The sequence below is a fragment of the Varroa destructor genome, unplaced genomic scaffold (genome assembly GCF_002443255.2).
Source record: "Varroa destructor unplaced genomic scaffold, Vdes_3.0 BEIS01000003.1, whole genome shotgun sequence".
NCBI classification, from domain to species: Eukaryota; Metazoa; Arthropoda; class Arachnida; order Mesostigmata; family Varroidae; genus Varroa; species Varroa destructor.
Genome location: NW_019211456.1, coordinates 56,789,530 through 56,809,469, shown reverse-complemented (window position 1 = coordinate 56,809,469; position 19,940 = coordinate 56,789,530). Strand labels below are relative to the sequence as shown.

At 39.2% G+C, this 19,940-nt stretch overlaps 2 protein-coding genes and 1 long non-coding RNA gene across 3 annotated transcripts; 1 reads left to right on the top strand and 2 right to left on the bottom strand.

Moving 5' to 3' along the window:
- Nucleotides 1-204: 204 nt before the first annotated feature.
- LOC147757177 (uncharacterized) lies at nt 205-7,546 on the top strand. Its single transcript, XR_015324670.1, has 2 exons — nt 205-337; nt 5,437-7,546. It is a non-coding gene; the product is annotated as an uncharacterized LOC147757177 (long non-coding RNA).
- LOC111246294 (dnaJ homolog subfamily B member 6-B-like) lies at nt 777-4,596 on the bottom strand. Its single transcript, XM_022795644.2, has one exon. It carries the CDS (start codon nt 2,616-2,618, stop codon nt 1,620-1,622), a length of 999 nt encoding a protein of 332 aa, XP_022651379.1. The 5' UTR covers nt 2,619-4,596; the 3' UTR covers nt 777-1,619.
- RpL24-like (ribosomal protein L24-like) lies at nt 6,987-19,710 on the bottom strand. The gene is made up of 3 exons (XM_022795659.2): nt 19,533-19,710; nt 16,219-16,469; nt 6,987-7,349 (listed from the first exon to the last, which is right to left on the bottom strand). Exons 1-3 carry the CDS (start codon nt 19,611-19,613, stop codon nt 7,157-7,159), a joined length of 525 nt encoding a protein of 174 aa, XP_022651394.1. The 5' UTR covers nt 19,614-19,710; the 3' UTR covers nt 6,987-7,156.
- Between the last annotated feature and the right edge of the window lie 230 nt (nt 19,711-19,940).

Sequence of the window (19,940 nt, the reverse complement as noted above, 5' to 3'; positions counted from 1 at the left end):
AACTATAACTAGTCACTGACTCTTTCCCTCGTACGCGAGCGACTGCTGGCGTCGCGCAGCCCTTGGCAGTTGCATCCAGCTCTATCCGATCATGTGCAATGAGCTTTTCCCACGCTTTTCGCTCTGCATTCGTCTTAGCTCGTCGTCGCTCTGCATTAGCTCTTTGCCTAATAAGCCTCGTAAGCGATACACCGAATTAGCACAGCATGCGTACATGTACCCACCGTCAGCAACAGTCGACATATCGCGATTGTGATGGTTCGTTATTTTGTTTTGTTCTGACGCAAACTAACGCCATCCAACATCGAATGCGGGACAGCTTGTTCTACTACTGCAGGTAATGTAACAAAAGCAGCCGCTATGGCTGTGTAAAGCTTACAACGTCATCCGAACACTCGCCCTTTTCATAGTTATTTAGACACGTATGTGTAATCACCCACCCGTGTCTGAACCACCGCCTGCCACTTTTTACAGGCGCACATCCGTCAAGGGAGCGCTTAACCTGGGCTAGACACCAGTCGCCTTGACCATTGAAAGGTTTATCGACTGACCCAAAAACAACCCGGCGACTCATCAGGCAGCCATAGCGATACATTACATAAAGCCTAAGAATCTATAGGACACAGACGAACGACCTAGCATATGCACAGACATATGCTGACGAAAGCACCTATTTATTGTGGTAGATAAGAATGACATTAAAAATTAAAGCAAAAGGTAGATACGGTTTATGGTGAAAACGAAAAAAATTACGAGGACTAAAAGAATGACACATCTTTTGTACGGGTAAGCCCTCCGGTGCTGATATAAGTACGTTCTGCCAGCGTTAATAATGCACATAATAATAACAGCAGCGGTAGTACTGAATAGCAGCAACCGGAATTCCACAGTTTATTATTATTATTATTATTATAATCATTATTATTATTGTGTGTTGTCCTTTCTTTAATATATATGCATATAATTATTTGTCCCATTTTTAAGTTGCTGGATCAGTTTCTACGTCTGTGTATACCTGTGCTTTTTTGGAAACAATTACTTTCACTGTTATTCAAGTTTTAGTTCATCATTCCGATGATTATTGTAAGTTACTGCAGTTGTTTTTTGCATGGGTCATCTCCACACGAATTACCTATGTGCCTCGTGGATGTTATGATGACTATATTAATAATAATAATAATAATAATATAGTTTCTATCACGGATAATCCTTATGCTCATCTTCACGTATCTTCCTATGTATACCTTGTTACGCTAGTAAACTGTCGAGAACTGGTGAAATCCCATCCGGCAACTTTCCCTCAGTTCAAGTGGCTCCCATATAGCAAATAGCATCGTACTGTTACTACTTCAGGCTTTATAAAGCATCTGTTCATTTCGCAGTCACACACTTCGCATTCAATACAGCTCAATTCAGTTCAATTATTCCGCGGCCTTCGATCTCCTTCGCGTGGTTAATGAACGAGCTTCTCCTTTTACACTAAGCAGTTGTCTTGCGAACTCATTCTTGGCGTATTGGCTTTTAGCGATTCAGCTCGGGACAGAAAGAGAGGGAGTTTGTCATTGTATCGGAGAGGGGGTGTCATCTGCGGCATTAATCGTCAGAACAATGTAATCTCTTTATCCGTGTAACATAAAGTGCTGAGTTGCCATCTGTGTCTGCTGGATAGCTTGAGGTTGACCGTTGACCGTTCTCTTTTTCACGACACCATCCTCAATAATGGTAACTGTTTCTGTACCGTTTTCTACCACCTTGCGGGTTTCGATTTTTTTTCCATTTACGAAACGGGTGTTAGAAGAAGTGCGCCGCATGTTAGGACCTCCTCCGAAGCTGACGCTGCTCGAGGTGAACGTAGTTACACCACCCGCGGTCATAGTGTTCATATCCATCGAGTCAGATGTTAGTTGGCCAAATAGCCCATTGAATCCGCCCATGAGGGGCATGCCAAAGCCCATGGGTAGCATGCCTAGTCCCACACTCATTCCGCCGAAAGGGTTCATCATGAACGGATTCATGCCGAACACATCATCGACCCTTTGCACCCTCTGCGAACTGTACCCATGCGGATCTTGGGCCGACGCAGCATGGACTCCATGCCGCCCCTGTCTACGAGATGCACCACCCTGGCGCCCATTTACGTGTTGAGCAGCTGGGTTTGTGGTAAACAGAAGCGGATCGCCGAAGAGGCCGAAGGGGTCGGAGTTGAACGGGTCATTTTGGAAGAACTCTCTGAACACCTCCTCTGGGTCCCGAAAAACGAACGACGCAAATATGTCGTCGATACCGCCATGGACGCCAGCCGAATACGGGTGATGTCTTGCGCCACCGTACGCATTTGCTCTGGCGGAGGTTCCGTGGCCACCTGCTGTTCCCGTTAGACCTTCCTTGCCGTACTTATCATAAATACGGCGTTTTTTTTCATCTGACAAAACCTCGTAGGCCTCCGAAATGTCCTTGAACCGGCGCTCCGCCTCCTCTTTGTTGTTGGGGTTCTTATCAGGGTGCCACTTGAGGGCCAACTTGCGGTAGGCTCTCTTTACTCCATCTGGCGTAGCATTTCGGTTCAACTCGAGTATGGTGTAAAAATCACGCGATCCCCCTGCTGCATGCTGAGGCATCTTGAATGTTGTTCTTCACTGAGCTAGTTTCTTCGCTATCTGTTAATATAACAATATATCGATGAAGAACAGACAAGAATAAAGTACTTTCTATCCAATTGTATCCAGTAGATACATAAACATCATAGACGAAGCAGGTTTATAATCTAACGATAAACTTCAAAAATATGCTGATGTCACCTTTGCAAATAATCGCCAAATAAGCAGTACACGCCGCCTAAATGAGATGTAGAGTTTGGAAATGAAGTTATTACTGATAACTTATTTCGGTGTGAGCCACACACTAAGGTTTTTCTATTTACTAGACTGCACGTACGCACCTAACGATGTTTCTTGGGTTTTTGTAGTGATGATGCCTGTATGCAACTAACTTGTGTTTTACCTAACGGTCCTGTTGTCAGTTGAAAAATTTTTTGAAAGTTATTGTCCGTGGGGTAAAGCTCCAAGCTGTGATCGTGCTACTAGTTCCGTGTTAATAGCTTGCAATCAGCAAATCCATAAATTGGGAACCTTCAGTACTGATACGAACACCAGTCATCAGTGTATTCTTCCTTCGTCCCTGAGATCACACGAGGAAGCTACTTAGCCGATGCAAAGCAGCCGCTCACTTATATCGTATTCTATAAAACCTTTTTCGCGATGGTTCAGAGCAAAATTTATAGAAAACGATGATGTTTGAGGCAACACAGTTAGCAGCCAGTGCCTGTCTGTTTGTCGGTCAGTTCGTTACCACGAGCACGACGAATTGGTTCGTTTGTCCAACTACAAAGGGTTAGTGAGAATCCCTCCGTCTGTTTCGACGACAATTCAGTTAGTCACTCACTCTCAATCACAGAGTCACCACCAACTAAACAATGGTGATGATGATGATGCTTGCTCGCACGAGTAATGGTGCTAATAGTAATATTACTGACACTTTTTAGCCAGCAGCAGCCACATTAGCAGCTTGCACAGTCAGCTCAGCACGTAGTCGAACACAGTGTGAATTCGTTAACAGACGATCGTACATTTGCAGCAGTCGATCGCTCATACACAAGGACGTAAACGTTACATTTGCGTGTATGACAGCCGTGCTATTGGTCGTGGTCGTCGTGTTGAAGCCAGTAATGGCTAGCTTTCGTTGTAGCCGCCTGCGATCACCGCTGGCTGGTTGCTTCAAGTGAATGCCAGTAACCGCGGTAGGAAGATATACCAGCACTAATCTGACGCTGGCCGATCTGATCCACCTGTATCTATCTGTTGTGAATACGAGCACGAATGACGATGACGGTGATGCTGGCTCTATAGCGATGCGGTCTGCTAACGACCCAGGTCTGCCAGCCTGAAACGTCTAGCTGACGCTCGCTCACGTCCACGCCCGCACACAGTTTCCACTGCTGTTGCTGCTTTTGTTCGTGGAGCAGACCTCCTTTACAAATTTACTTGACTTTATCCGTCACGGTGCCTTTCTTACCCAGATGTTTAACCCAAAAGGTATCGTGGCCAGCGCTGAGGCGAAGAATGCAGTAGCGCTCGAAAGCGAACTAGGAGATAACGCGCTCCGCAAAGAGCGATAACTGGAGGGACATATGGATCTGGTGCAGCTCAGTTTCGGTAGTGGCCGCAATAGTCAAACACAGCACGCGTCTCGATCGCTTACTTAACACAAAACTCTGGCGATCGATCTCAGTTTTGCAACGTTCACCCGCTCCACGGGAGTATCCACCGAACGGAGACACCCCGTATTTCAGAGGCAAAACAATCACGACTTCCTGCTAGTACCGCCTCTATGGATTTCGCGATGTTTCTACGGCGGCCGCTTTTGCCACTGTCGACCCTTTCACTCACTTAATCAACGCGTTCTATCAGCTCCTGTGTCTCAACTGAACAGCGAATAGCGGACAATCGGCGGCTCTGCCTCTACACAGCACCACAAACGGAAGAATACAATATGGCAGTCGTCATATCATGCGACTTGCTGCAACTAGCTACCGCGATCTGCGCTAGTATATCTATATCTAACTGATTAGCAAAGTGAGCTGTGAGGGTTGGTGTCGTGAACGGCAGAACGAGTGGTTTCGATATCCGGCTGCCAGTTGGAGAGAGCCAAAATGGCGAGGGAATAAGCGTTTGTTGCAAGCGGAGAAGTCCGCACTCGTCGATCGTGATCAAAAAGTCAACTGGGGACTACTGCCAGAGTTGTCGATGACAATGTTTTTGGGCCCTGTGCTTTCTCAAAGTAGGCAATCGAAGTAGTCCTTGATACTTCGTCGTTGGCTTGATAAATAGCTCTTCTCATCATGGCATTACATATAGCCCCACCCCACAATGAAACACAGCACTCGCCATTATGCGAACATCGTCAGCCATATATAAGAAAAATATACAAAATACAAGTTTTAATGACGCACTCGAAAACTCATGTTGCAGCACGCACGCGATTATGGTTTTATGCATATTTACATCGTGTGTAGTTTGTCTGCGGAAACAGCGTTTAGAAAACTAGTAAAAACAACACTATCATAGCTAATATCGTAGAACACCGTTGGAAACCTTTCCGGTATCGTTGCAACTGTGAACTTACAGCGTGCTTAGAATCCCTTTAATTGAAACTACGATTCATCTTATTCTACATACGTGTGCTTCACAAAAAAAACTTTTCGATAAATATATACAAAGGGGCAGATTTTCGATACAACATACCTCCAAGTTTCTTTTTTCATCTGTGGATTTATTTCTATGTTAGAAAAACATCGCGATAGCGTTTGCCTGGTCCTCTTGAGGTACAATTTGTTGATATTTACTGGAAAATCGCTTAATCAATACATTCGTTTTGCAGTTTTTCGGCGTCAGCTCTAAGGGGAGGTATCCTTCAATATTTTTGTGGAGTATATACTACCTTGCCTTTTAACGGGTTGACGGTACCTAACGAAGCGATTGGACTTAGTCTGGGGCGATGGAAAATCCACCTCTTGTCATTACCATCATGATAGCAACAAGAACTCAGTCTGAGGCGATGGGAAATCCGCCTCTTGCCATCACCGTCATGATAGCAACAACAACTCAAAGATGCCCCAGATGTGGGACAGCGAATGATTAGGTCAACGCCGAAAAAGAACGAAGACAGAGCACGAGAAATCGAGTAAATGGAGCCTTCAAAACAGGGCATTTAGATATAAATTAAAAAAAGTGTATTAGACGCTATGGAATTGGCATCACATAACCTATACTATTTAACCGCTACACGCCTAACACAGCTGTTATTCTAACTTTAGCTGTACTATATTTAGACACTGCCCCCATAACGGCACGCGGATTTTTCTGTCTATACAGGAAATAGGAGTCATATAATTATTTTGAGCTTAGTGAAGTCCAACGTGAATGATGCTACAAACTTTTTACCATACTGGGGCCCCGCGACGTGTATGTATAGAAAAATCAACTACGTGCACAAAGGTTGTCAAGTAATTTTAGCCTGCGCCAGGCCATCTCAAGAGAATGTTGTTTTAAGACATCCCTTTGGTGTAACAGACATCGAATTAAAAGGACATCTGAATGCTACTGATAGTTGTGATACCAAAGTAGTTATTTGCGCCTATTTGTTCTTCGAAATGTAAGATCGCTATATCCACTAGATTGTATTGAAGTAGTATTGCTTTGGCTGATTCGCATTGGGTTGAACATGAATCAAATCCATTTATTATCTTTAGTTGTATTATAAAGTTACCTAACTGTTTGTATCATGCACAATTAAAAATAACACACAGAAATGTACCTATTTACTACATATTTACCTGAATGTCAGAAAGGAGAGCCCTAATATTTGTACACGCTTTCCATGTTATACGGTTATTACTATTAAGGAAACTCCACTAGCTTATATAACCCTGACGTCGATTCTACATATATAGAAATATCCGTCATCTATTTCTGCTTTAAACAGTCGACATTTCTTCATGTATGCTTGCTTAGTTCCTAAAAAACATTGCTTTCGCATGGTTTCTGTTCTCTCTATTCATAGATCGATAGTCAATCAATACGATTTTTATTATTCGTTTTTGATTCAAATGTTTTCTTCAACGTAAACAAATAAGCTAAGCTTCTACGTTTGGGTATGAAAACATTCATTGCAGAAATTTGTCGAATAACTAATAGAAACAAAATAGCTTACATGAAGTTTTCGTTTAACTGAGATAAACATTTTTCAACAAATGTCGCCTACAAGTTGGATCGTATCGGCACGTTCGGCACGAACAACAGCGATTTACTTTCCATCGCGATGATAGCTTTGTTTGTAATATAATAGTTAACTAGACCTTCTTTTATTTGACCAAATTCCACTATTCATAAAAGCGGCAGCGTTTGCTGAAAAAAATGAAAACATTTAAGTGGTTTGATGAAATATAGCTTGTTTAGTACCACACGCAGGATTTTCCTGCATGAGCTGAAAACATATATACATCATGTGTGTAGTGTTGTACATTAAATTCGTTGCAGGGTATCGGTACCAGTTCTAGGCCCATTATGGCGGAAAACAGCGGAGCGAAAAGCTAATTAAGTTACACCCCCTCAGCAACAGGTTTTTCGTCGGAGTCATCCATGGCTTCATCCGACTCGTGATCTGCGTCAGCCTCTTCGATGTGAACTTTCTCTTTTCGTCGATCCCTTGCACATACGCTCTTGATCAGACAGAGATCGCGTTTGACCTCTTTGAAGTCACGTTCCCGTTCTAGTTTTCGGCCATGTTTCAGTCTGCAATAGCAAAAAACGCCCAATTCATAGTGAGGATTTGTTATTATTATATACCATTATACATAATCGATTAGCATGGTAGTGTCTTGTAAGATTCCTCAAAATTCAGCGCTACTCCAAATAACAGCACGACATAGCAAATAAAGCACTTCCGGTTGGGCGGCTAGACTAATCCACTAATAAATTGTGAAAATACAGTTCTGATATTTTTAATTTGGTATTTTACCAGGTGAGGTTAATTTAGCTTACAATTACTACTACCTTAGAATAAAATCCAAACCTCTGCCACGTATTAGAAATGAAAAAATTTAGTTACACTTTCGTTTGTGATCAGAAAGGTACGTATCACAGACAAAGGCCTTTCTGCATCACATCGGTGGGAACACCAACGGTATATAAACGAAAAAACATGCGGATTTTACAAATAACGTTTACTTTTTGTTATTCCTGTCATGGCAATTTAGTAGACCATCTATCATCTAATAATTACAGTTAATTACAATTCGCAGTAAATGGCACTGAAGATAAAAGATCCATTGTATTTTTACACATACTATAGAAGCAGATCACCAAGTAATTCTGACAAATATTGCCTTTTTACCGTAGTCGTGGCACGATATGACTGCTGCGCTATGAATAAGACTGCAGTACTAATAATACTAGTTTTAACATATGACGCTGATGTTTGTAACTGTGTTCACACAGCAGTTACAGATGAACACATGGAAAAGCGAAAAAAAACACGCTGAATATGTATAGAATTATTCTCCGTAAGCAAACAAGAGAATTCAGCATCTCGTTTGAGTCACGTCGGGCAATCCTTACAGGCAAAAGGTTTACAGCAAAGACTGCGCCGAAGAACTTGAAGTTCAAAAAATACATACCCGTCGGCAACTGTCCCAGGGACGTGCTTAAAAAGGAACCGGAAACGCTCTGACGCGTCACTACAGCTGACCAGACATAAGGCCACAAGTATGACGCAAGGCCAAGAGCATAGTTACCTGAGTATAACTATAATAAAGTTGTGCATTTTTAATTCATGCCAGGTAATGCATCTATCACTAAAAATTACCAGGCAGTTTTCAGAAGATTGCATAATGCTTCCCGCCAAGGTATGCCGGAACCCCATGTAAATTCATCATGGGATTTTCATCGTGATAGTGCACAAGCTCGCATGTTGCAACATGCATCGCATTTTTTTTTTGCAGAAGAGCTCGATGCTTGTCTTGCATTGATTCCCGTATTTACCAAATCTAGCACCTGACAATTTGGGCTTTTCACAAAATCAAAGAAACCTCCGAGGAAATATAGAAAAAAACGAGCTTAGATTTAATATTTCGACAGAGTTTGAAACCTGTTTCAGTAACACCAAAAAAGAATGTCTAGCATGTATCTAATCCGACGGAAGTGTTTCAGAGAAAACGAGTGATATCTGAATAATTGAAATATATGCAGTTGGTACAAAGGCATATTTTCGTTATTTTTTAACACAGTGGTATTTCAACTAAGGAAAAATGCATGTTTTCATGAGAAAATCGTTCTTGACAATGTGGTCTTCCTTCGTTGTTAAAACATTGACATTATTGTAGCACTGGATTGTAAAGGCATATTATTACAACAGCCATTTACTATGCAACACCCATTTACACTTAGAGACCTACAACCGCTCTGGTAGTTTTTAGCATATTTTTCCTGACTACGTATCATTTTACATCCTCATTGAACTTCTTGACTTAACACTTAACAGTATACAGTCACTCCAAGCAACTCTTTGGCGCACGCCAATTGTACTAAGATCAGTGTAGTGCATACTGCTATCGCAGAAACTACAAAAGGCGCCTGATTTGCCACGTTTAGTCTAAAAACAAAATTCAACTCCACCAATCGTTCTGAATAATAGAGTCATTCTAGCTCAACAGAAAAAAATAAATGTCATTATTAAAATCGATCGTAAGAAACTGCGTTGTTGTCACCTTAAGCGTAAAAGGTCGTCCATCACCTCAGCCATCATCTGCTTTTGGCAACAAAACAACAAAATATATATTGGACAAGTAACGATTTCTCAACCATATGTAGAATCCGAAAAGTGATCATTTTTGGGGTTATTCAATCTGACCGTATACACAAGGTAATAAACATCAGAAGTGACATACAAAACCTTATTCACCTTAAACTGAAAAACTAAAAGACCTAAACAATGAGACATACTCTAAGCCTTAATTTATAGAAATAACAAATATACATATAACTAACAGTTATGGCCACATAAAATCCTTTCCATAGAGACATTTTGAGCATATTCGTGTTCGCTAATTTTATCCAAAACTTCAATGAGTTGTATCCATTTATCTAAGCTTTACAGTGACGCAATGATCAGCTGAGACCACATCAAAACCCATCAGGAAGGCGGGTTCAATTGCAATTTAAAACACTTATTAAATGCACCATGAAGAATTTGACGTCTCTATCGCATCGCACCATAAATTTAGGGCTCACGAATTCAACAAGCGAAATGGTACCTTATTTACTAAGATGCGGTTAGTAAAAAAAAAAAAGAAAACAGATATTTTCATCTTGTGATGGCAGGATATCGTGACGCACAAATCCTGCCTCTATTTTAATTTCAAGCCCATCAGTAAACAGCAAGGTTATTTATTCGTCCGCAGGACAAGGATTCGTTGATAATAACAGCCTTAATTCTTAATATATGTACACACCAGCTCATCGATTATGGGAGATCGGTTTCTTTTTGTTTCTCTTAAAGTAATGGTTTTTTTTGTGTATGTAGCTTTCTTATGCAAAACACGAACCAATCCAAAATACAGTAGAGGATATATGACCTGATAGCATAGCGACAAAACCTCAACGGAGCCTCCATTAAGTACCCTAAAAGATGACATTGTAATCAAACGTAAGTTTTCTGTTACTGATATTTTATTTTAGCTGCTAGGAATCCTACAAGTATACTAAGTACAAGTTTACGGCTCTCTTGATCTGAATCCAGTTCATGTCAGAATTTCTTATAGTGTTCAATAAACATGACTTTTTTTTGATAGATATTTATCATATATATATCCCGAAGAACGACGGTCAAAGATTGAGTTAGGGTTACGCATCTAGTATGGTGCCTCTAATTATAAGTGTTACGATCCACAAAACATCGTAATGTGGTCAATTGAAAAAAAAATTTGGTGCTGTCGGGCTGCTCTCGTCCAGGAAAACAGCAGAACCAAGAGCGAAATATGAAGTCCATTTTGGTTTTTCCTTCAAAGCGCTTAGGTATTGCCCTTTTTTCATCTTGAAAAGCCAATATAATAGAAGAATGAGTCTAACGCGTTGAAAAACAACAACCTAAGCAGCAATGTCGGTGTAATAAAAAGACAAAATGTGAACAGTTTCTCGCCATTAGTACGAGGAACCCCTTTTCAATGACGGTTTCATCATCGTTAATATCGTTACCATAGTGGAATATAATAACATTTGCAGCAACCCACACATAAACATTCGAGTGACTTAACACATGCGAAAATCCTCATCTTGGCATTACTCCGACCGACCAATAGATATACATATACGACAGTACGTAACGAAAAAAAAAAAAAACTATTGCGCTCCGTCAACACGTCGCTATCACTGCGAAAAGAAACTTCTAAGAGCGCCAATAGCGACAGCAATGATAGTATTATGATAACCACTGCAAACAGCACAAGCTAAACACACAAAGTCATACACACGTACTGACACCCGCAGGTGGTCAATGGAAATCGCGATGGTAGCGGTGGTATAAACGTGTCAACGGCAGCGGCAACAATAGCTGCAGCAGTTTAATTAGCAGTACTGCGGTAAAAGATTAAGACATTTATCAATAATAACAGCACTCTGTACTACCAGCATCATCGAATCATCATCATGGCTTTTATGTTATTATGACCCCTACTGTCACCGACTGTGCCAATAACCTCGCTTTTCGTTTCAAAAATGGAAGTGTAAGAGTAGCACCGAAGCTCGTTAAGAGGCATCTAAACCGAAAAACAAAGCACCAACTAATAACAGTCTCAGATGCACCCCTGCCTTATTTATGGAGATCGCACGTAAAAATACTACATAGATTGCTTACTTCTCAAAGGAATCTTTACAGATCCGAATATACAGACTTGAACTACACATTTTTGAGCTACGCGATGGTATCCAGAAGAATCTCGCACTGAAAGCTCCTGAACTTGAAATTAACATAAGTATTTTAAGTAAGTTTTGAATAAGTTTAACATGAAATATTTCAAGCATTGTCAAGCAAATTCACGAGATACCTCCCTAAACACCTATCGCCCATATTTCGCATATTCCACTTTAGACTCGAGAACATTTTCCTATATAGCCGTGGTACATTTCACGAGGATAAATACGGAACTCGAGTGAATACTAATAGCACTTTTCAGCTATGGTGGTATTATATTAGCATGACACAAGCTAAAATGACTAAGATTATTTGTAGTTACCGCAAAGGCAAGTGCCTACGCCTTCCTAACGCCACTCAGCGCTTTTCTAATAACAATATCAGTATCAACAACTCCGGTAAAGTCGAATGTTTTTTCTAGTACGTCACAAAAGCAACATCAAAGAGGAGCTATAACAGTAGATGGAGACTCAAAATTAATACTAATTGTTAGTCTAGTAGTTGTTACTGTAGTTATGCCGTATTATAAAAAAACAACTGTTTCTCTCCTCTATCAACTATGGTTTGCTTCTATTACTCCTTTTTCTGGCATAAATGTTTTTTCACCTATTTATAGAATATAACCGCAACTACCAATGGAGTAAAAAATGGAAAAAAAATGGAGATTCGGTACAATTTTTAATTATATGTAGTATTATAGTGTATCAAAAAGCATACCAAGAGGAAACAACGCTCTGCTCTTTTTGAAGAGGGTCAAAGAGAAGGAAAATTACCATAAGCCACCGCAAGGCAGACATATCCTATTATTCTTATTATTACCCATATTTCAGATATTCCTGTATAAACGTTTCATACTTATTATATAAAACGTCTTGACCGCGACAACAAGAAAACCTACAATTGTGACTATTAAAGATGGCTAGAAAAGGAATCACTAATTTTGTATATTTATTTACAGAAAACTGTTCTTCAAGCATACTGTTCAGCACACTTTAGTAATTCCATCACATATACAGTTCATTCAACTCAGTTTCCTCCGCAGCAAACAAGTTATTTAATAAAGAATGCTGACATTTCTGTTCTATCATACCTAAATACCACACCTGTTCCAGTTGCGGCTACCTTACTCTACCCTAAAATTGTGTTCCTAGTAAAACGCAAATTCATGTTCACACTTTTTTTTATTTTATGTTTTCTAACTCTGTTTGTGAGGTACCTCACTCTAAACAGTATATAAGTCTGGTAATTTTAATCGACTGATTGTACATTCTACTGTGGGTGATTACTAACGTGTAGAACGTCTATAAATCGAAGAGATTCACTTCTTAGTATCCACCTCTTGGTCCGAAAACATGGATGTTAGTTCAGTCGAATTATGTTAACCACGTCAAACGATAAGGACAATGAATTCTGAAATTCAAGCTTTAAGAGAGTCGAAACACTTACGAATTCTAAATATGTATACAAGTATTCCAACGAGAGAAACTAGAAATGGTAGTTAAAAAATCCTTTTATTTATACCGAAAGGCATAACAGCAGAATAAAATGCAGTCAGGAAAAAGAACACCATCGCAAAAAAGCAAACGATAGCGAAAAAAAATAATATGGAGCAGAAAATTATTAATAAAATTAAAATACTAAGACACGAAAATTCCTGCTTAAAGCCTTCATTTAAAAAAGTATGGGCACTTCGGAATATATAAGAACCATCAAGCCTGCAGATGGCTCACAGCCGAAAGCTCGCTGAGCTCACATTCGCATGGCTTTGTTTTGATAGCTCAAAGATATTTTGCAACATAAAATAGAAGACGAAAACATATGTTCCTTAACGTGGTTGGCATGCAGTATACAAAACAAAGGGTAAAACCTCCATGTTAATTTATCATTAACATCCGTTACCTAAAACTGCCAACAACTCCTAGTTGCATTTGCCACACGACACAGTCTTATTAATTTGTGCGCCATGCAGCTTTAAAAAGGAACTACTTTTAGCATGGATTAGCTCGAACCACATTCTGGCGAAACACGTACCAACTGTTCGGTTTGTGAATTTCGATTCTATGTATCTATTGATGAAGTGCTGGCAAAGAATACCGCTAAATTTTAAACGTGAAAAACGTGGAGCAGGTATCTTGTATGATTGAAGGTGAAAAATGTACATACCCAAGAACTAAAATAATGGGGTATCATCGGTTAGAACGCTTTCTATCACTACATTGTTTGCCATCGTCAAATATCAACTAATGGGAGTGCATCTATGACTTGACAATTCGCAGAGCTATCACTAACAAACTGTATTATGTGTTTAATAAATACTTGTCTCTTTCTGTAACAAAAACCTTAGATTTTGGGTCAGTTTGATGATATAATACATAATACATTTTATCCCATATACGAAGGGTGTACATCACCAAGAAATCGGTAGTGATAAATATCCGGATAAACGGAAACTTCTAATTCAACAGGTGTTATTAACGTTGCAACAATCGCTCTATTTAACAGATAATTCAGAATAAAAAAATGGTCCATAAAATGTCCAGTCTGGTGGATAGCCATTTTTGCACAATAGTCCGTCTCTACTTAGAATTAATACTCTAAGACACGAGATACCATAGTGCCGCATCGGGATATGCGCTTGACATATTCGTAGCTACTAGTCATATCTGTACGCGTCAAGACAGAGACATTCGACCTTGACGGACTTCTCAAGCATGGGGCGATCAACATATAAATTGCTGTTGTGACAGCGAAACCGGAAGAATAGGCACCTGTAGCAGGAAACTCGTAATACGCTATTCTGTAATAGCTGCCTAGACCTTTGGCTTATAAACCAACTACTACGGGCGACCATATTACTCACATACATAGCAGAAATAATAAGTATGGCGGGCGAAATAAAAAAAATTGCATAGTCTTAAACAACAGCAACATTTAAATTTACCTGCGTTCTCAATGGTAAGTTATGATAAGTACGTGAGGCAAAATACATTAGCAAGCTTTACTAGCTCTAGACAACCATTGCTTATAGTTTTACTCGAAATGGCCGTAATAAAAGCAAATATGTGGCGCAGGCTTGCACGAATGGCTGAAAATGCTGATACTATGTGGATGGCTCCAAGAACATATAATTAGCTCCAACATCGCTCAGCTAGCGGCACCAAAATTGGTTTCGGTACACAAGAGCATCGACAGCCCAAACATCATTTCCAGCTATACTCATCAGTTAAAGAAATGTCCGTTATTATTGTTGCTTTTTGTTGTTAGATAGACTGGTTGTCTTGTTGTTATTGTTTGATGATGAATAATCAGCCGACTGTTGGGCTAACTGATTTAAATGATCTGCGTCCGTGAGAGTCGCAGCTGTTGACGGTCATCCTCTTAGTGGTGATGGTCCTACGCCGACGTTGCAATGACTGACTAGCAATAAAAACAGCAGCAGAATTTGACGTGGTCGTGGTCGTCATAATACGCAAATGAGTATGATGATAGTACTTATACTCTACAGACCTCTTCTGTCGATCATGATGCTGATGTTGGTGCTCTTGATAGCTGTGGTGGCAACAGTGTCATGAACGCCACCGAACCTGTCTATTTGGCTTTTATCTCCATGTACGTTAGCGTTAGAGCACTGTTTTGCTGCATGTATTATCAATTAGTCAAATCTTTAGAACTAGATTGGACTGCGTAATATATTGGGACAAGAATAAGGATGGACAACCGCGGTGAAGGATTATTTGATAGTTCTTCGCGGAGCGTCGCCGCATTCAGCTCCGGGTAGTTATGCTCTCACATATGTGCTAGTAGGTGTCCAGGTGTACTTTAACGCGACCGAAACTTCTCAACTCAACAATTTTCACATTTTTTATTAATGATACTGTACGGCACTGCCGCTACACTCGGTTCAATCCCTCTGGCAGGCCGAAATTAGACAGAACCAACCATAAAATAATACCATCAACGCTAGCTCAACGCCACCATCTGCCACAATCTCAGCACTTTAATGTAAAGTCTCTACTACGTCGGATACAATGGGATTAAAACTCGCCGCACTAGCGGTAATTAACAGACCTGTTAGCCAACAAATCAGCACCAAAAATAGGATGATCAGGTAGTTATGTTAGATGTATGCCATTACCTTCTAATTGTCGATGAGCAAAATATAGATAAAGATACAATTTATTCATAACTATAATAACAATAATGGAACTTTTGGATGATGTATGGAAACTAGCTATATTTGCGTAGCCTATTTCAAGCACATTCGCAATCAGGCACTACGGTGAATTTCAAACAAGACAGTCGACATAACTATTTAACTTTTAGGCAAAAGCTATAAAGCCAAGCGTAATTAAACCCCTTTACAGTTGAAAAACTGAACCAAGTTTTTTAGAAGGAATTACACAATTTAACCTTAGTGAGCTGTCTCGCAAAAAGAGCACAAACTAGTAGAAATGGGTACGACCATCGTGTAACAGATTGCGACTTAAACTAAATAACTGCTGCACTTTTAAATCATATCAAAATGTGTTATAAAGCAAATAATACATGCACTATGGTTGCACATTGCTCATTAGATAACACCGTCGGGGAATGCATCTTTTTCGGCGGGTCACTGTGATTTTTGTTTCGCTCTTTCCCAGCTTTTTTCATGAAATTTTTCGGGTTTATTTAGGGAATTTTTTTAAATGTACTAACCTGTTCATGATGAAATGAGCCTCACGCTTTTTGCGGATCTCCATGATCTTCTCCATTGCATTCATGGCATTCTTCCATAAGTCTCTATCATATCTGACTGGACAATTTCGTCGCTTTTCCAATTCGAATACAGGATCAACGATGAGTTCCTTGCCATGGGTCTTTCGCCAGGCTTTGGTCCAACGTAGTTTACGTGGGTTCTTTTTACGTTTGAACATTCGATGGCATTTTGAGCGGCAGAATTTGAAGATCTATCACAGGTGTATAAGGATAATAAATAGAACAGAAAGGCACAAAGGCAAGGAAATATTGACATTCCGTACTATTACAAATAACGAATGTCTTGTACAGAATACACTACATTAAATTGTTATAGAATACTTTGTTACACTAAACATTTGTTTAGTGTAATGAGTACGGCTAAAAGTTGTCGCAGTCATACTATACAATGTAAACGGAAGGGATATCTTCTTTTCTAGCTGGCTACTTGGTACATATATTCTTTCCATATTTGGCATGAACATTACAATATTATAAGTTCCAGTTTTTGCCTATAAATTGAATTATAAGTTAAATTTGCACGCACTTCTGTATCAAAAAACATTCGAAACATATTCGTAAAATAAATGTATCGAAAATGCTATGTGCGTTATAAGTAGACGTTATCCACTAAAGCAAAAAAAAAAGTTTATCGGAGTCTCATTGACATGTACGACAATAAAGGTTATTACTCCGCACTAAAAAGCAAATGTTGTCAAATGTATCGTCGACGTATAACAGCTCAATTAAAAAGCTTTTTTCCGATATGTAATATATTTGTAATAAAAGCAGAACTTAATTTCGGAAATAGAGTTTTGTTACTATTCACGAAAAACAGAACAAAGAAACCTTTTATTAAAACATAACTTTATTGACTGTCCGCGGGTCCTTTCCTAGCGAATATAAGCCAACACAGTTATAGGTATGGGTCAATTTTATCTCAGCTCTCAATCAAGTGTCTCTGTATACCGAATGTCAATGAAGCTTAGCAGGATACGTCACGAATTGCTTGCATTATGTAGAGAATGCAAAGCGTTTGACTGTTCCAGTTAGAATCACTTGATGTAGAATAAAGTCAAATATGATGGTTAATAATCAGATGATTAAATTATATGAGGTAATGATTAGATCGTAGTTGCGAATATATAATAAAAATATATGTCTACTTATTCTTCTGTATTTAGCTTCAATAGCTAACAAAACTTTATTCATACTGTCGCAGTCATCCTAATTTTTTGTAACTGTGTTAGTGTTTTGAACATAAACAAGTTGGTGTCTCTGTATGTTTGGGGTTTGGGGGAAGTAGCTTAAAGCTACGCACGTTCTCGGAAACTTTGCACAGCAGCAAAGAAAAAACTTGCTTCCAATGTCTCTTTTACTAAGATTAAAACTCTTTCAGTAACGGCTACAGTTAGCATATGTATCAAGAGCCTGTATTTATCAACGATATTTGTGCCAGTATCTGTCAGCAAAAAAAAGGAGACTCTTACAACACACGTACTCACCGAAAGCAGAACCTAAATTAATAGAACCTTACACTGGAAAATTAAACTGTCATAGCTCATATTGAGGCATTGTCTTCGGTTAATAAATTCATAGTATCATTACATGTGGCCTTTTATTTCTAGAAAAGCTTTTTTAATTAATTTCGTTTTTATCAAATATAGCCCATGGTTTAGTTAAAATGTTTGACTGTTTCTAATACTACGGCATGTGTGCCAAGTTACAGCACCACGGAATACATATATGTGTTCGGACGCTTGTTCTTAACGATGTCGTAGAAGCAGGGCGGGCACTACACCATTGCCTACGAAGCAAAGAATGACTACATCTATCCGAAAATTACATAGGCAGTAGACACTCCACACACCATCATACGGGACATTCCGGTCTGGATGTATTGATGTGTGTCACATCAATCGGCATATCCATTTACCCGTGCGTATATCTATCCACAACAGAGTCTACTATGTGGCACGACCAAAATGCTTTTTTGATTTATTGACCCCCTGTCAATTAGGCATTACTATTCTCCTTCTCGCCTTTTAACCTTACCTTTGACTTCAGGCTTTATATTTGTATTCTAGCTGTTTTGGTTAAACAAACGACAACAATCACTATCGATTAGTTTTAAATTTGTGATTCTTTACTACCTAAGTCACGTGGCTGTTGCCACTCGATATGCGTATAACGATTTTGCTATCCTACCAGGGAACTGTAATATTGTAACCGCTTATTTACAGAGGACATTTTCGGCATATCATAAAATCACTACGAAATGTTTCTTGCGTTATTTTGAAACGTACACATTTCTCAAAAGATTAGGTCACAGGAGGCCATTGCTTCTTTGCAATGTTTTTTTTTTTAAAAAGAGTAGAACTGGCACTACTAGAAGAGTAAATGTTAGTCGATGGATACCATAAAGTCTAAGTCTTTCATTTTAGTCGAAAGCTTTCCCATACTGCTAAATTAGTTTATCAGTTGTCGAATTTAATGAGACCACTCGTTGACCTGATTTTTTGATAAATTGTGCCCCCTCTGCAGAGGAAGCACCTTTGGCTTCCGAAAAGCCCCGACCTTTTCCTTTTAAACTTTTAAATGAATCTGACGTGATTGCCAGGACTTCTCAAGGCCTATTGACAAGTCTTTTGTATATTTAGGCAGGATCAACTTTTAGCAAAAACTTACGCATGATTTGAAAAAAACATCAAAAATGATTGAAACCAATAGCAGTTATATACGATAAAATAGTTCGTCCAAAATGTTTCTACCCAATTATTACTCTAAAAATTAGTGTTTTTCTATTCTTATGTTTACCTGGCGTACCCTTCTTACGAAAAAAAAATCGCGCTTTTTTTGACTCACTATTTAAGGAAATTAATCGATATGTAACAGTAGCGCCAGTTCCTCAACAGCTAGTTCTAAGCAATTCTGACATCCCAGTGTAATGGAAAAAAAATCATGATACTACATTATGATATATCATATAATAACAGCCATGCTGACGGTTTACACTCTGTGTTAGGTTGTCTCGTCTACGAGTTGACTATCAAAATTAAAAAAAAAGTCGCCCTCAGGTTTCAACGTACACCTAGATTTTAGAAGTAAAATATTATTGAGAAATACATCCATTGTTAAATGAGTTCTCAGGTATGCCCTGTAATAAAATAAAAATTTTGGATATTCCTTTTCAAAGTTTGCTCTAGTGATTTTTTTGCTTTAATTGAACTCAACTGACGTCAGGCAAAGCACTAAAAGTACGATCTGCTACATACCTTACAGTCATTTCTAACAAAGTTTACTCCATGACCAGGATATATCGGCCCAGAACAAAAGTAGCACCTCTCAATACGCATTGTTCCACATTAAGCATAACTTGATTACCGCCGAACAATGCACTCGTGAAACTTCCGCACGAGGTTATCTTTCTGCAGTTGGTTGTTGGAGATCGTCTGCGTGTTGACAAATACAAAACAAATCGATCCCTCTGTGGTACTTTTGATTACCGGGTCTCTGTGGGAACTGGGAATCCTTTCAATTAAATCTCATAGATGTTTAGTTTAAGTCTTACGTAGGCATTTAGTGTTTCGTGTTATGAAAGAGATAGAACGAATTACTTGAAAGAATTTAATCGCTTTAGCGCTAGCTGACTAAGATCGTGCTATGTTTTCATTCGAGTGTGG

Coding starts and splice junctions, on each gene's coding strand:
- LOC111246294 (XM_022795644.2), bottom strand. CDS start 2,618: ATGCCTCAGCATGCAGCAGGGGGATCGCGTGATTTTTACACCATACTC.
- RpL24-like (XM_022795659.2), bottom strand. CDS start 19,613: ATGCGTATTGAGAGGTGCTACTTTTGTTCTGGGCCGATATATCCTGGT. Junction 16,470..19,532: donor TTGTTAGAAATGACTGTAAG/GTATGTAGCAGA, acceptor CACCTGTGATAG/ATCTTCAAATTCTGCCGCTC. Junction 7,350..16,218: donor GCTCATTTCATCATGAACAG/GTTAGTACATTT, acceptor TTGCTATTGCAG/ACTGAAACATGGCCGAAAAC.